The following is a 15,299-nucleotide window of genomic DNA, read 5'->3' on the forward strand; positions in this document are numbered from 1 at the left end:
TCATAGACAATTCAATAGACAGCTCGTTTTATTGATTAGCCCATTGTCTGTATCAAAACACACTTGACACATACGCATACAAAACAAACACACTTGACACGTACACATACAGCATACAACCTATATTGCAGCCAAAGTTAAAATAAACAAGCTGTTAACAAGGGGTGAAGATCCTGATCTGCATCACCCTTGCAATTTATTGTATTCTCTATGTGTGTGTGTTTTTAAAATTATTGTGCTGTTTATTCTGTATTTTTGGTTTTATTCTGTTGTAATGCATGATTGAGCTTGGTTGCATGTAATTTGCCCCTTTGGGGAGATGGTGGCGGGGTATAAATAAAGATGATGATGATGATGATTATTATTATTATTATTATTATTGGGTTGTTGTAGGTTTTTTCGGGCTATATGGCCATGTTCTAGAGGCATTCTAGGTGTGATCAGTTGAAACATTCACACCTAACTCCAACAGACAAGAGTCCTTTGTCCCACCCTGGTCATTCCACAGATATAGAAACCCTTTTCCCCTAGTTCCAACAGACCTCACTACCTCTGAGGATGCTTGCCATAGATGCAGGCGAAACATCAGGAGAGAATGCCTCTGGAACATGTCCATATAGCCGAAAAACCTACAACAATCCAGTGATTCCAGCCATGAAAGCCTTCGACAATACATTATTATTATTATTATTATTATTACCACAATCAACTCCAGATATGCAGCTATTGTTGTTATTGATTGCATTGGATTCAGGAAATTCCGAATGCATCGATCAATATATTGATACGGGCCCTTTCCCCCTTTGCAGCTGGCCCGTATCCAGACAGACAGCGTGGTGGAGATGCTGCAGAAGCACCATCCTCAGCTCCACTTCGAGATCAGTGAGTGTGCCTTTGCTTTGACCCTTTGCTCGGCCCCTTTGGACCGCCTTGGCCTCTTGACCTAATGATGCCTTGCCTTTCCTTCCCCATCCACAGTCGGCATGACAACTACAGGAGACAAGATCCTGGACACCGCACTGTCCAAGGTGAGCGGTCCCCTTTGTACCTGCCTCCCTTCCCATTTGGGCGAACACAGCCCTGACCGCAGTGTCCTCTTTCCTGTTCCAGATCGGAGAGAAAAGCCTCTTCACCAAAGAGCTGGAAAACGCCTTGGAAAGGAACGAGTGAGTGATCTGTGCCTGGGATTCAAAACCCCCCTGCATTATTATTATTATTATTATTATTATTATTATTATTATTATTATTATTTATCTTGGATAGCTGGCAATGCCCAGATTGTTTGAAAAAGGCATTGTTTGTTTGTTTTTGGATGTTATGAGTGGGTCCATTAGAAACTGGTGCAGATCCATGGCTGATGGCCGGTGAAGGTACTACAAACGGCCGTAGCCAGAAAAATTTTTTGGGAGGGGTTGAAATTTTCAGGGGGGGTTGAAAATTTTGCGGAGGGAGGGTTGAAACCTGCCTCCTAGCTCACACGGAAGCAAAGAGCACAGCAGGGAGCAGAGCAGCCTTCAATAGCCTGCAGCTCCGCCCTTGTCAACCACCTCCACCAAGTCTGGCCTCCTTAATGAGAGCATTAAACACACACACCCCCCCACAACGTGGTTGCTTCGCTACATCGGCTATTGCTGCAAGTAATGACAGTGTGAATAAATTGTCAACATTTGCTTGAGATAGTGCTTGCAGTTCTGGAGGGACTCTTAATTTTTTGCATCTCAAAACATTGCATGGGGATTTGCATGGGGATTGGGTTAACCAGTTAAAATTCATGAATAAACCTATTTTTTAAAAATCCTGAAACATTTGGGGGGGGGGGGTTGAACCCCTAACCCCCCCCCCTCGCTACAGGCCTGACTACAAATCCCATCATCCATAGCCCATCCTCTCCCAAACCTCACCAGGATGTAAAGGGTGTCATTGGGGGTTCTCTGTGCCGAGATTACTCCAGGTCCGTCATTCGTGAGGGTGGCAGTGGTCTCTGGAGACAGGGGAAGTTACCGCAAATCCCATCACCTGTGGTTCTTCTCCCTCAAACCGCACCATGGGCGTAAAGTGCATCATGGGGGTTCTCTGTGCCATGTTTGGTCCAATTGTCGGTGGGGCCGCACACATACATGCAAACATACAAACACTGACTTTTATTATATACAACCTTGGATACCTACCAATGCCCGGATTATTTGAAATAGGCCTTGTTTGTTTTTGGATGTTAGGTAATATCAGTTAGGTAATTAGTTAGACTATATCTTAGGGAGAAAAATAGTCTTTGATTTTGTTTTTTATGAATGCTCCCATTAGAAAATACATAAGGATATGGTTGGACATCAATTCTCAAAATTGTGGGTCAATCACCACCAAATCCTGCGAGTATTCACAGTTGGCCATGCTGGGTTTGTGCCCCAGTTTGGTTGAAATCTGTCATCAGCTGTGTTCAGTCCTTTGTGGATGCAGGTGAACTACAACTTACATATTCCAAGGTCAATCACTGCCAAACCCTGGCAGTTTTCACAGTTGGCCATGTGGGGTATGTGTGCCAAGTTTGTTCCAGATCCATTGTTGGCTATGTTCAATTCTCTCTGGATCTGGGTGAACTACAATTCCCAGAATTCAGAGTCAATCCCCCCCCCCCCACACACACACACACCCCACCAGAATGTAAAGTGTGTCATGGTTTGTGTGCCATGCTTGATCCAGGTCTGTCATTTGTGGGTGTCGCAGTGGTTTGTGGAAGTCAAAGACAAAAGGAGTGAAGGTACTGCAAATTCCATCATCCGTGGTCCATCCTCCCCCAAACAACACCAGGCGTAAAGTGGGTCACGCAGGGGGGTGTCTGTGGTCCATCATTCGTGGGGATCGCAGTCGTCTCTGGAAGTTGGAGACTCGGCCAGAAAAAAACATTGCCACCTGCATACATACATACATACACACAAACATACACACACAAATGCATGCAAACAGACACTGACTGTCATTATATCTATAGATGGAGATATAAATATATACATAGATATATAGATATAGATTTAAATAGATATAGATGACCTGCCTCTCCTTGCAGCTTCATGGCTGGGCACAACATGGTCCAAACAGTGAGATCAAAACAAACCTTATTAAAATCCCTATCACTGATACACACGGGGGATTATAATCCACCGATACAATGAATGTAGGCCATGCTTTTCCCTGAGGGACACGGGCCTACTTTCCTGCACAGTTGACCTGTGCAGATTGGGAAAGTGAGCTGGATCCAGTCCTGTCCACACCCTTTAAATTGGCACCTTTCTCCTCCTCCTCCTCATCCTTTGGCCCCATTGGCCTCTATTTGCTATTGCCATTAGCATGTTATGGCACTGTATTCCATTCCTGGTCCCCGCATATTTGATTATTTATTTATTTATTTAAAACATTGATATTCCACCCTTCTTCTCACCCCGACTCAGGGGACTCACAGCATATACACGGCAAACATTCAGTGCTGGGACACAAATCCACATACAATACATAAACACTAAAAAAAAAAATCAAAATATTAAAATACACTATTCAAAACCGTCACAGTCATCAGCATCAAATCTAATGGGCCTGGTCATATTTCCTATTGCTGCTTTATTGCCCTGTCCTGAAAGCTTGGTCCCACAACCAAATTTTTACCATCCTTCTAAAGGACAGGAGGGAGGGGTCCGACCTGATCTCACCAGGAAGGGAGTTCCACAGCTAGGGAGCAACCACCAAGAAGGCCCTGTCTCTCGTCCCCACTTGCAACGATGGCGGAACGGAGAGCAGGGCCTCCCTGGAGTATCTTAATCTCTGTGATGGTTCATAGGGGGAGATGTGCTCAGACAGGTAAATTGGGCCGGGGCCGTTTAAGGCTTGATAGACCAAAGCCAGCACTTTGAATTGTGCCCGGTAGCAAACTGGCAGCCATTGGAGCTGGCATAACATGGGAGTTGTGTGCTCCCTGTATGCCGCCCCAGTTATTAACCTGGCTGCCTCTCGTTGGACTATTTGAAGCTTCTGAGCAGTCTTCAAAGGCAACCCCACGTAGAGTGCATTGCAGTAGTCTATCCTAGACGTAACGAGAGCGTGGACCACCATGGGCAGTTCTGAGTTTGCACTAGCCTTGGCCCGGCTTTTTAATTACTCCGAACAGGCAGGATTATTTTTAATATACATGTGTTATTGTGATAATTTTATGCTTATGTTGTTTTGTTAATTTTATGTTATGCTGTTTACTTTGTATGTTTCGGTGATGTTACTTGGAAACCGCCCTGAGTCCCCCCCTGAGTCAAGTTTTATTATAATTACTAGCCGTCCCCTCCCACGCGTTGCTGTGGCCCACATGGGGGTTCTGTGTGGGAGGTTTGGCCCAATTCTGTCATTGGTGGAGTTCAGAATGCTCTGTGATTGTAGGTGAACTACAAATCCCAGCAACTACAACTCCCAAATGTCAAGATTCTATTGTCCCCAAACTTCACCAGTGTTCACATTTGGCCATATTGAGTCTTCGTGTAGAGTTTGGTACAGATCCATCATTGTTTGAGCCCACAGTGATCTCTGGATGTAGGTGAACTACAACTCCAAAACCAAAGGACACTGCCCACCAAACCCTTCCAGTATTTTCTGTTGGTCATGGGAGAACTGTGTGCCAAGTTTGGTTCAATTCCATTGTTGGTGGGGTTCAGAATGCTCTTCGATTGTAGGTGAACTATAAATCCCAGCAACTACAACTCCCAAATGAAGGACATACATTGGGTTGTCTTGTGTCCAAATTTGGTGTCAATTCGTCCAGTGCTTTTTGAGTTCTGTTATTCCCACAAACGAACATTACATTCAGTTTTTGTGGGTTTTTTCGGGCTATATGGCCATGTTCTAGAAGCATTTCTCCTGACGTTTCGCCTGCATCTATGGCAAGCTTCCTCAGAGGTGAGGAAGCTTGCCATAGATGCAGGCGAAACGTCAGGAGAAATGCTTCTAGAACATGGCCATATAGCCCGAAAAAACCCAAAGGAACTGAGTGATTCCAGCCATGAAACTCTTCGACAATACATTGAACATTACATTTTTATTTATATAGATTATTATTATTATTATTATTATTATTTGGTGCTGCCTTCCGTCTCCGTCCAGGGATGCGGTCACCATATTGACCGATTGCAATTCCTTCCTTCTGCGATTGCAGGGTTGACTTGGTCGTCCACTCCCTGAAGGACCTGCCCACCTCTCTTCCGCCTGGATTCACCATCGGAGCCGTCTGCAAGTGAGTGTCCTTGTCCTTCTCTATCTCTCCACTGCCAGGAATCCTGCCGACTATGCCAAATGTGTCATGAAGGTTCTTTCATTCCGTGACCATCTCCCACCTTCCCTTTTCCCTTCAAAGGCAGACCACATAAGGCTTGCTTCTGCTCCTTGTGAGAAGTGCGACTCCCAGCATTTCTGGGTATTGCGGCCTGAGAAAAACATGGCCTTTGCCCCTGAAACTGCCCCTTTCTGTGGCGTTTTCCAACCCGTCCTTCTGTTTTCCTTCGCAGGAGGGAGAACCCGCACGACGCCGTTGTCTTCCACCCGAAGCACGTTGGCAAAACCCTCGGCAGCCTCCCGGATAAGAGGTGAGCCTCCTAGGAATATACAGAGAGAGAATTAGCAAAGGAGATGAGGAAATGTGTCAAAATAGCTTTGTTGCAGCTAGCTCCGGCATGGGTAAACTTGGGCCCTCCCTTCAGGTGTCTAGGACTGTGTGATGTACCGGCGAATAATGTGTGCAAATCCCAGTAAGGTGGCCTTCTGCAGCTGGCAGATGGTAATATTGTCAGCGCCAATTGTGTTTAAGTGCAGGCCAGGGTCTTTAGGCACTGCACCAAGTGGGACCCCCTTGACTGGCTTGTGCCATAATCTTTGCAGTTTGATCTTTAAATCCTATTATTATTATTATTATTATTATTATTATTATTATGGATGATGAAACCCGGATCTTGATTTTAACTAAGAGATGCTAATGAATTATGTTTTATTGATTATGTAATGATCATATATTTATGCCCTTGTTTTTCATTTTTTAATTGTTTTGTGATGTTTTGCAATTGAATTTTGCTACTGTCAACCTCTTTGAGATGCCCGTGGGCTGAAAAAAGTGGTATATAAATATAGTAAATAAATAAATAAATAATGATTATTATTATATTGATTATTACCTGGCTTTATCTCCCCCAAAGGAGACCCAAATTGGCTTCACGTAAAAGCATCTGCGTTACCATGGAAAACATATATACAAACATTAAAACAGGATTAAATATAAATATGATTTTGGCCCTCCCTCAGAGTGTTTTGGACTCCCAACTCCCACCATTCCTAACAGCCTCAGGCCCCTTCCTTTTCCCCTTCAGCCGCTTAAGTTTGTAAATACTGGTAGCCAGATTTTGTTCATTTTCATGGTTTCCTCCTTTCTGTTGAAATTGCTTCTTGTGGATTTCAGTGGCTTCTCTGTGTAGTCTGTGTAATCTAAAAAAGATTGGAGAGAAAAGTTATTAGAATATATTCAAATGGCCAAGCTATCGAATAATAATAATAATAATAGTAATAATAATAATAGTAATATATTAACCCACTACAGCAATAATAATAATAGTAATATATTAACCCACTACAGAAGCCAGCAGAATGATCTTGTCTGCTGTGGACTCATCATGTTGTGTTCAAATAATAATAATAATACTTTATTAACCCACTGCACCACCAACTATCTATCTATCTATCTATCTATCTATCTATCTATCTATCTATCTAATAGTATATCTACAAAGGATTGGCGATAAAAGTTATTAGAATATATTCAAATGGCCAAGCTATCTAATAATAATAATAATAATAATAATAATAATAATAATAATAATTTAACCCACTACAGCAGCCAGCAGCAGAATGATCTTGTCTGCTGTGGACTCATCTCGTTGTGTTTCAAATAATAATAACAATACTTTATTAACCCACTGCGCCACCATCTATCTATCTATCTATCTATCTAATATATATCTACAAAGGATTGGAGAGAAAAGTTATTAGAATATAATGAAATGGCCAAGCTATCGAATAATAATAATAATAATAATAATAATAATAATTAGAATACTTTATTAACCCACTACAAAGCCAGCAGAGTGATCTTGTCTGCTGTGGACTCATCTTGTTGTGTTTCAAATAATAATAATAATAATAATAATAATAATAATAATAATAATTTATTAACCCACTGCGCCACCAGCTATCTATCTATCTATCTATCTATCTATCTATCTATCTATCTATCTATCTATCTATGTAATATATATCTACAAAGGATTGGAGAGAAAAGTTATTAGAATGTATTCAAATGGCCAAGCTATCTAATAATAATAATAATAATAATAATAATAATAATAATAATACTTTATTAACCCACTGCACCACCAACTATCTATCGATCTATCTATTTTTCTAATACATATCTAAAAAGGATTGGAGAGAAAAGTTATTAGAATATATTCCAGTAGCCAAGCTATTGAATTATAATAATAATAATACTTTATTAACCCACTGCGCCACCAGCTATTTATCTTTCTATCTAATATATATCTACAAAGCATTGGAGAGAAAAGTTATTGGAATATATTCAAATGGCCAAGCTATCGAATAATAATAATAATAATAATAATAACAATGATAATAATAATAAGTGATCTAATTCAACAGCCAGCAGAGTGTCTGCTGTGGACTCATCTTGTTGTGTTTCAAATAATGATGATGATGATGATGATGATGATGATGTATTGTGGAAGGCTTTCATGGCCGGAATCACTGGGTTGTATAGCCCGAAAAAACCTAGAACAACCCAATAATAACAACAACAACAACAACAACTCAGGGCGGTTAACGACAAATATCGGCAAACTTTCAACGCCGTAAACACTAGACCAGGACAAAATAACACAACCCACCCAGACCCAAAACAAACCACATCTGCATCAAAACTAAGAGCACATTGTCAAAAAATAAACAATAACAAAACAAATACACGGTTTCACAATGTTCTTGGGAAATAGTCAGGGGAGGTGGGACTCACCCAGAACTGACTTGATAGACGCCCGCTTTCTTTCTTTGTTTTCTTCCGCAGTGTGATTGGGACCAGCTCCCTTCGCCGGGCGGCTCAGTTGAAGCGGGCTTTTCCACACCTGCAGTTCAAGGACATCGTATCCTTTCCTTTGCTCAAAGACACTGCTTGGAAGCACAGAATAGGATTAAAAATTAAAAATGTGGTTTGTAATGTTTCTTGTTTACATGTTGTGCGCCAGGAGAAAAAGCGGGATAGACAGGAATAAATAATGGATTAGAGTAGGCATGAGCCAACTTGGGCCCTCCAGGTGTTTTGGACTTCAACTCCAACAATTCCTAGCAGCCTACCGGCTGCTAGGAATTGTGGGAGTTGAAGTCCAAAACACCTGGAGGGCCCAAGTTGGCCCATACCTGGATGAGAGCATGGCTTGCCCTGGAAAGGCTCGTTTTCCCTAACGGTCCGCTTGCGCAGAGGGGCAACCTGAACACTCGCTTGAAGAAGCTGGACGAGAAGGACGACTTCAGTGCCATCGTTCTGGCCACGGCCGGCCTGCGGCGCATGGGCTGGGAGGACCGCATTGGCCAGGTGAGCGGGGAGAAGGGGCCCGCCCGTCCACCTGCAACTGGACTCTCCTCTTGGGCCCCGTCCGGACTGACCTCCCTTTGCTTCCTTCCTTCCAGATCCTGACTCCCACGGAGTGCCTCTATGCCGTCGGACAGGTTTGTGTCATCGCGATTTGCGATCCATTTTTAAAATGACTCAAAAATTAAGGGGCGCTGGAATTTCATTTCTAAAGTGGTTCTAAAGTATAGTTTGTGAAAAATGTGTTACTATAACTAGAGCAATAAATATATATAATAATATATATATAATAATATATAATAAATCTTTATTTGCACCCTGCCACCATCTCTCCAGAGGGACTTGGGGCAGCTCTCAGAAGCACTACGGTGCCGCATCTGAACCACAAAACCCAGTATACAAGTACACAAATATAAAATATTTATTTATTTGTCGTGTCAGAGCAACCACTCAATTGTATTACATTTCTAAGAGAACAAAACAAACAAACAGAGAAAACACAAAGTTTGCAAGCTTGGTAGTTGATTAAATGTCCTTTGACCAGTACCTGGCCACTTGGAGCGCTTCTGGTGTTGCCGCAAGAAGGTCCTCCCTTGTGCATGTGGCAGGGCTCAGGGTGCATTGCAGCAGGTGGTCAGTGGTTTGCTCTTTCCCACACCCGCATGTCGTGGACTCCACTTTCTGACCCCATTTCTCGAGGTTGGCTCTGCATCTCGTGGTGCCAGAGCGCAGTCTGTTCAGCGCCTTCCAAGTCGCCCCGTCTTCTGTGTGCCCAGAGGGGAGTCTCTCATTTGGTATCAGCCATTGGTTGAGGTTCTGGGTTTGAGCCTGCCACTTTTGGACTCTCGCTTGCTGAGGTGTTCCAGCGAGTGTCTCTGTAGATCTTAGAAAACTATTTCTTGATTTAAATCGTTGACGTGCTGGCTGATACCCAAACAAGGGATGAGGTGGAGATGTCACTGCCTTGGTCCTTTCACTATTGGCTGCTACTTCCCGGCGGATGTCAAGTGGTGCAATACCGGCTAAGCAGTGTAATGTCTCCAGTGGTGTAGAGCGCAGACACCCCGTGATAATGCGGCATGTCTCATTAAGAGCCACATCCACTGTTTTAGCGTGGTGAGATGTGTTCCACACTGGACATGCGTACTCAGCAGCAGAGTAGCACAGCGCAAGGGCAGATGTCTTCACCGTATCTGGTTGTGATCCCCAGGTTGTGCCAGTCAGCTTTCGTATGATATTGTTTCTAGCACCCACTTTTTGCTTGATGTTCAGGCAGTGCTTCTTGTAGGTTACAGCACAGTCCAGAGTGACTCCCAGGGATTTGGGTGTACTGCGATGCTTCAGTGGGATTCCTTCCCAGGTGATCTTCAGAGCTCGAGATGCTTGCCTGTTCTTAAGGTGAAAAGCACATGTCTTTCACCTTGGATTAGGGATCAGCTGATTTTCCCTGTAATAGGCAGTCAAGGCACCTAGAGCTTCGGAGAGCTTCTGTTCAACCATCTCAAAACTCCCTGCTTTGTAACATATGTATAAAACAACAATGTACGTAAAAGCCCATTAAAAATATAAGAATTATAAAATTTCCTAAAATGCAGTAAAACCTGTAAATAAGCTAACTATCGGCAATAAAGTTCAGACTGGCACAATTTTGTTACTATTTCGTTATAGTAATTGCACATAATTACTATAATTGGGGAAACTTCAGTGGCTCCTTTTTCCACATGAAAATGAACAAAAGTCTCGAGAATTAATTTTGTTATTATTTGTCCTCTTGACTTCTTTCCTTTAAATAATTTTCAAATGATGACCCATTTGTCTCATTTATTGGTTTTCCCGAGTTCTTCTTCTTCTTCAAAAAAGGTTAATTTGTCCATATCTTTAATCTCCTGCAACTTATTTGTCCAATCTTCTATTTCCGGAATATTGTCCATTTTCCAAATTCTTGCGTATGATATCCTTGCTGCCGTCGAGATATAAGTAAATAAAATATCCATGTTTGGATCTAAAATAAGATCTGAATCCGTAATATTTAATAGGTAATATTTAGGTTTTCTTGGGAAATATATTCCCAATATTTTTTGTGTTTAGGTGGGCTCTTGATTCCCTTTCTGCCTCTCTCCAGGGTGCATTAGCCGTGGAAGTGAGGGCCAGGGACCTGGAGATCCTGGAGATGGTGTCTGTCCTGCACGACGGGGAGACGGTGCTGCGCTGCATTGCGGAGCGGGCCTTCATGAAACACTTGGTGAGTCCTGGGCCAGAAGGAAGGAATGGAGGGAAGGAGCCCTAAACGGTTCGGGCCCAAGCTACCTGTCCGAACGTATCTCTGCCTATGAACCCACCAGGACTCTAAGATCTTCTGGGGAGGCCCTGCTCTCGATCCCGCCTGCATCACAAGCACGGCTGGCGGGGACGAGGGACAGGGCCTTCTCTGTGGTGGCCCCTCGGCTGTGGAACGCCCTTCCCATGGACATAAGATCAGCTCCGACGTTAATGGTGTTTCGGAAAAAGCTAAAAACCTGGTTGTTCGAACAGGCATTCAGATAAACGGTGCAATGAATATGATGAATATAGGAACGGAATTATAGACGACGTATTGGATCACAATTTTAGTTACGAGACGTTGTTGTGTTGTTGTTGATGTGCCATTATTGTATATTGTGCTTTCATGGTTTTAAATCGTTCTGCTATTTTGTTATGACTGTTTTTGCTATGCTGTGAACCGCGTTGAGTCGCCTGCGGGCTGAGAAACTGCAGTATACAAGCAAAGTAAATAAATAAATAAATAAGGAAGGAAGGAAGGAGCACGGCGTGACTTCTCTTCCCTTTGCAGGAGGGCGGCTGCAGCGTCCCTGTGGCAGTGAGCACCATGCTGAAGGACTCCCAGGTAAGGCTTGCACCCTCCCAATCTCGTCCTTTTTTTGCACAAAGCCAACAATATGTGGCTCCTTCATGGACTCATTGCTTCCTCTTTGTGGAGTCTGTGAAATTCGCACATATGGGTTTTGTCCTGCGCATGCGCAGTTGTTCAGAACCTTCTAGAACAGTGCTTCTCAACCTTCCTAATAGAGCGACCCCTTCATACAGTTCCTCATGTTGGGGTGACCCCCCCACCCAACCATAAAATAATTTTCGTTGCTACTTCATAACTGTAATGTTGCTCCTGTTATGAACTGTCATGTAAATATCTGATATGCAGGATGTATTATCATTCACTGGACCAAATTTGGCACAAATATCCAATATGCCCAAATTTGAATACTGGTGGGGTTTGCAGGGAGAATTGGGGCAGTCTGGTCAGTCACTGCAGGTAGTGGTGAATAATATTAATAATGAATTAATAATAATAATAATAATAATAATAATAATAATAATAAATAATGAGTAATAATAATAATGGAGCAGCCTGGTCAGTGGTTGCAGCTAGTGGTGAATAATAATAATAATAATAATAATAATAATAATAATAATAATAATTTATTCTTTAATTAATAATGAATGATAATAATAATGGGGCAGCCTGGTCAGTGGCTGCAGCTAGCTGGTGATGGGGAGGGCCTTTTGCCGGTCCTTGTCCACTCCCTCTCTGTTCCTCCCAGCGTGTGTCCCTTGCCCCTCCCTGCATCAGCCCCCCTCTGCTTGCCTTTCCTTAGTTATACTTGACCGGAGCCGTCTACAGCCTCGACGGATCGGAGAGCTTGTGCGAGACCATGCAGACAAACGTCAAATTCCCAATGGAGGTGAGTGCTTCCCTCCTAAAAAAAGGAAATGGTTTGGGCAACTCACTCTCTGACTCAGAGGAAGGCAGAAAAGAAAACCACCTTGGCAAGACTGGTTGGCTTTGGCCTTCCCTTGAGGCTGCGAGGGTGTGACTTGCCCAACACTGAGGGGGGATTGACTTCATCAACCCAAACCCCTAAATCCTTCCTTGTCAATACATTTCTGGCTTTCCTGATGCTTTTGAACCAAGCCTTTTCCTGCTCCTAGTATTCTATTCTATGCAGTCAGCCCCAACGTTATGAACAAGATAGGTTCTGTAGGTTTGTTCTTAAGTTGAATTTGTATGTAAGTCAAAACAAGACCATTTTGATACATAATTTCCCTTTTATTATGTAAGTATGTGTGTATGTAAGTCAAAACAAGACCATTTTGATACATAATTTCCCTTTTATTATGTAAGTATGTGTGTATGTAAGTCAAAACAAGACCATTTTGATACATAATTTCCCTTTTATTATGTAAGTATGTGTGTATGTAAGTCAAAACAAGACCATTTTGATACATAATTTCACTTTTATTGTGTATGTACATGTGTATGTAAGTCAAAACAAATACATTTTGATACATATTTTTACTTTTATTGTGTATGTGTGTGTGTATGTAAGTCAAAACAAGACCATTTTTATACATATTTTCGCTTTTATTGTGTATGTATGTGTGTATGTAAGTCAAAACAAGAACATGTTGATACATATTTTCACTTTTATTGTGTATGTATGTGTGTGTGTAAGTCAAAACAAGAACATGTTGATACATATTTTCACTTTTATTGTGTATGTACATGTGTATGTAAGTCAAAACAAGTACATTTTGATACATAATTTCACTTTTATTATGTATGTACGTGTGTATGTAAGTCAAAACAAGTACATTTTGATACATATTTTTGCTTTTGTGTATGTATGAGTGTATGTAAGTCAAAACAAGTACATTTTGATACATAATTTCACTTTTATTATGTATGTACGTGTGTATGTAAGTCAAAACAAGTACATTTTGATACATAATTTCACTTTTTTATGTATGTACATGTGTATGTAAGTCAAAACAAGTACATTTTGATACATATTTTTTACTTTTATTGTGTATGTAAGTCAAAACAAGATATTTTGATACATAATTTCACTTTTATTGTGTATGTGTTTGTGTGTACACACACACACATTCTATCTATCTATATACACACACATAAAGGACTTTCCCATGGGGTGCTCATAGACTCTGGAAAGACCTGCTGGAACAACCCAGTTCATTGTGATGTATGAATGTCAAACTGACATTTTATTAGTATGAATAATGTAAATATGTGCGTGTCTTTTCATCTCTGCCTCTTAATATATGTGTCTTTTTACTTATGCATTTCAACTAAGGCGGTTAAGAAGTTAAATAGTAAGAGTAGTCATCATTGTTTCTGCGGGTGTTATTGCTGTATTTCTTCCACTGTACTACCACTAATATATAATGACATGTTGTTTTATTATTGTGTATTTGAAGTCGTAATGTTTTTGACTGTGAGCCACTTTGAGTTTCTGTAGGGAGATATAAAATGGGACGTAAATCAATCAATAATTTAAAAATTGCTTTGAATGTAAACTAAGAGTCTACATGAGTTGTTGTAGGTTTTTTCGGGCTATATGGCCATGTTCTAGAGGCATTTTCTCCTGACGTTTCGCCTGCATCTATGGCAAGCATCCTCAGAGGTAGTGAGGTCTGTTGGAACCAGGAAAATGGGTTTATATATCTGTGGAAAGACCAGGGTGAGACAAAGGACCCTTGTCTGCTGGAGCTAGGTGCGAATGTTTCAACTGACCACCTCTAAAATTACAACAGCTCAACAACAGAGAGGTAACAAACAAGGACATCTAATCACCTCTCAACAAAAGTTTGCTCTAGGCACTGTCAGGCCATCAAATGCTAATCAAGGTGGTCAGCTGAAACATTCACACCTAGCTCCAGCAGACAAGAGTCCTTTGTCCCACCCTGGTCATTCCACAGATATATAAACCCATTGTCCTAATTCCAACAGACCTCACTACCTCTGAGGATGCTTGCCATAGATGCAGGCGAAACGTCAGGAGAGAATGCATCTAGAACATGGCAATACAGCCCGAGAAAACCTACAACAACCCAGTGATTTCGGCCATGAAAGCCGTCTACATGTTTTGTGTGAATGTAGACTATGGCGGTCCACGCTCTTGTTACATCTAGGATAGACTACTGCAACTCTCTCTACGTGGGGTTAACCTTGAAGACGGTTCGGAAGATTCAAATAGTCCAACGAGAGGCGGCAAGGTTAATAACTGGGGCGGCATACAGGGAGCATACAACTCCCATGTTATGCCAGCTCCACTGGCTGCCAGTTTGCTACCGGGCATAATTCAAAGTGCTGGCTTTGGCCTATCAAGCCCTAAATGGCCCCAGCCCAATTGACCTATCAAAATGCATCTCCCCCTATGAACCATCGCAGAGATTAAGATTCTCCGGGGAGGATCTGCTTTCCGTTCCGCCTTGTGGACAAGAAGTTAGACATGAGCTAACAATGTGATGTGGCAGCAAAAAAAGCCAGTGGGATTTTGGCCTGTGTCAAGAGGAGCCTAGTGTCTAAATCCAGGGAAATCATGCTCCCCATGCTCTATTCCGCTTTGGTTAGACCACACCTGGAATATTGCATCCAATTCTGGGCACCACAACTCAAGAGAGATGTTGACAAGCTGGAATGTGTCCAGAGGAGGGTGACTAAAATGATCCAGGGTCTGGAGAACAAGCCCTATGAGGAGCGGCTTAAGGAGCTGGGCATGTTTAGCCTGAAGAAGAGAAGGCTGAGAGGAGATATGATGATAGCCATGTATAAAAT

The 15,299-nt window shown here is 42.1% G+C and overlaps 1 protein-coding gene across 2 annotated transcripts in view; it reads left to right on the plus strand.

The window, feature by feature from the left end:
- The window catches only part of HMBS (hydroxymethylbilane synthase), a 29,807-nt gene that overhangs the window by 13,158 nt on the left and 1,350 nt on the right, over positions 1–15,299 (plus strand). The window contains exons 3-13 of one of the 2 annotated variants that reach the window (XM_060787486.2): positions 810–882; positions 979–1,028; positions 1,111–1,166; positions 5,183–5,260; positions 5,532–5,609; positions 8,147–8,222; positions 8,558–8,671; positions 8,767–8,805; positions 10,791–10,910; positions 11,499–11,552; positions 12,319–12,405. In XM_060787486.2, the coding sequence (XP_060643469.2) occupies positions 810–882; positions 979–1,028; positions 1,111–1,166; positions 5,183–5,260; positions 5,532–5,609; positions 8,147–8,222; positions 8,558–8,671; positions 8,767–8,805; positions 10,791–10,910; positions 11,499–11,552; positions 12,319–12,405 (825 nt within the window). Of the gene's footprint in view, positions 1–805; positions 883–978; positions 1,029–1,110; positions 1,167–5,182; positions 5,261–5,531; positions 5,610–8,146; positions 8,223–8,557; positions 8,672–8,766; positions 8,806–10,790; positions 10,911–11,498; positions 11,553–12,318; positions 12,406–15,299 lie in introns of both variants that reach the window. The other variant, XM_067470834.1, reaches the window with a different exon arrangement.

The sequence above is a fragment of the Anolis sagrei genome, chromosome 7 (genome assembly GCF_037176765.1).
Source record: "Anolis sagrei isolate rAnoSag1 chromosome 7, rAnoSag1.mat, whole genome shotgun sequence".
Lineage (NCBI taxonomy): Eukaryota > Metazoa > Chordata > Lepidosauria > Squamata > Dactyloidae > Anolis > Anolis sagrei.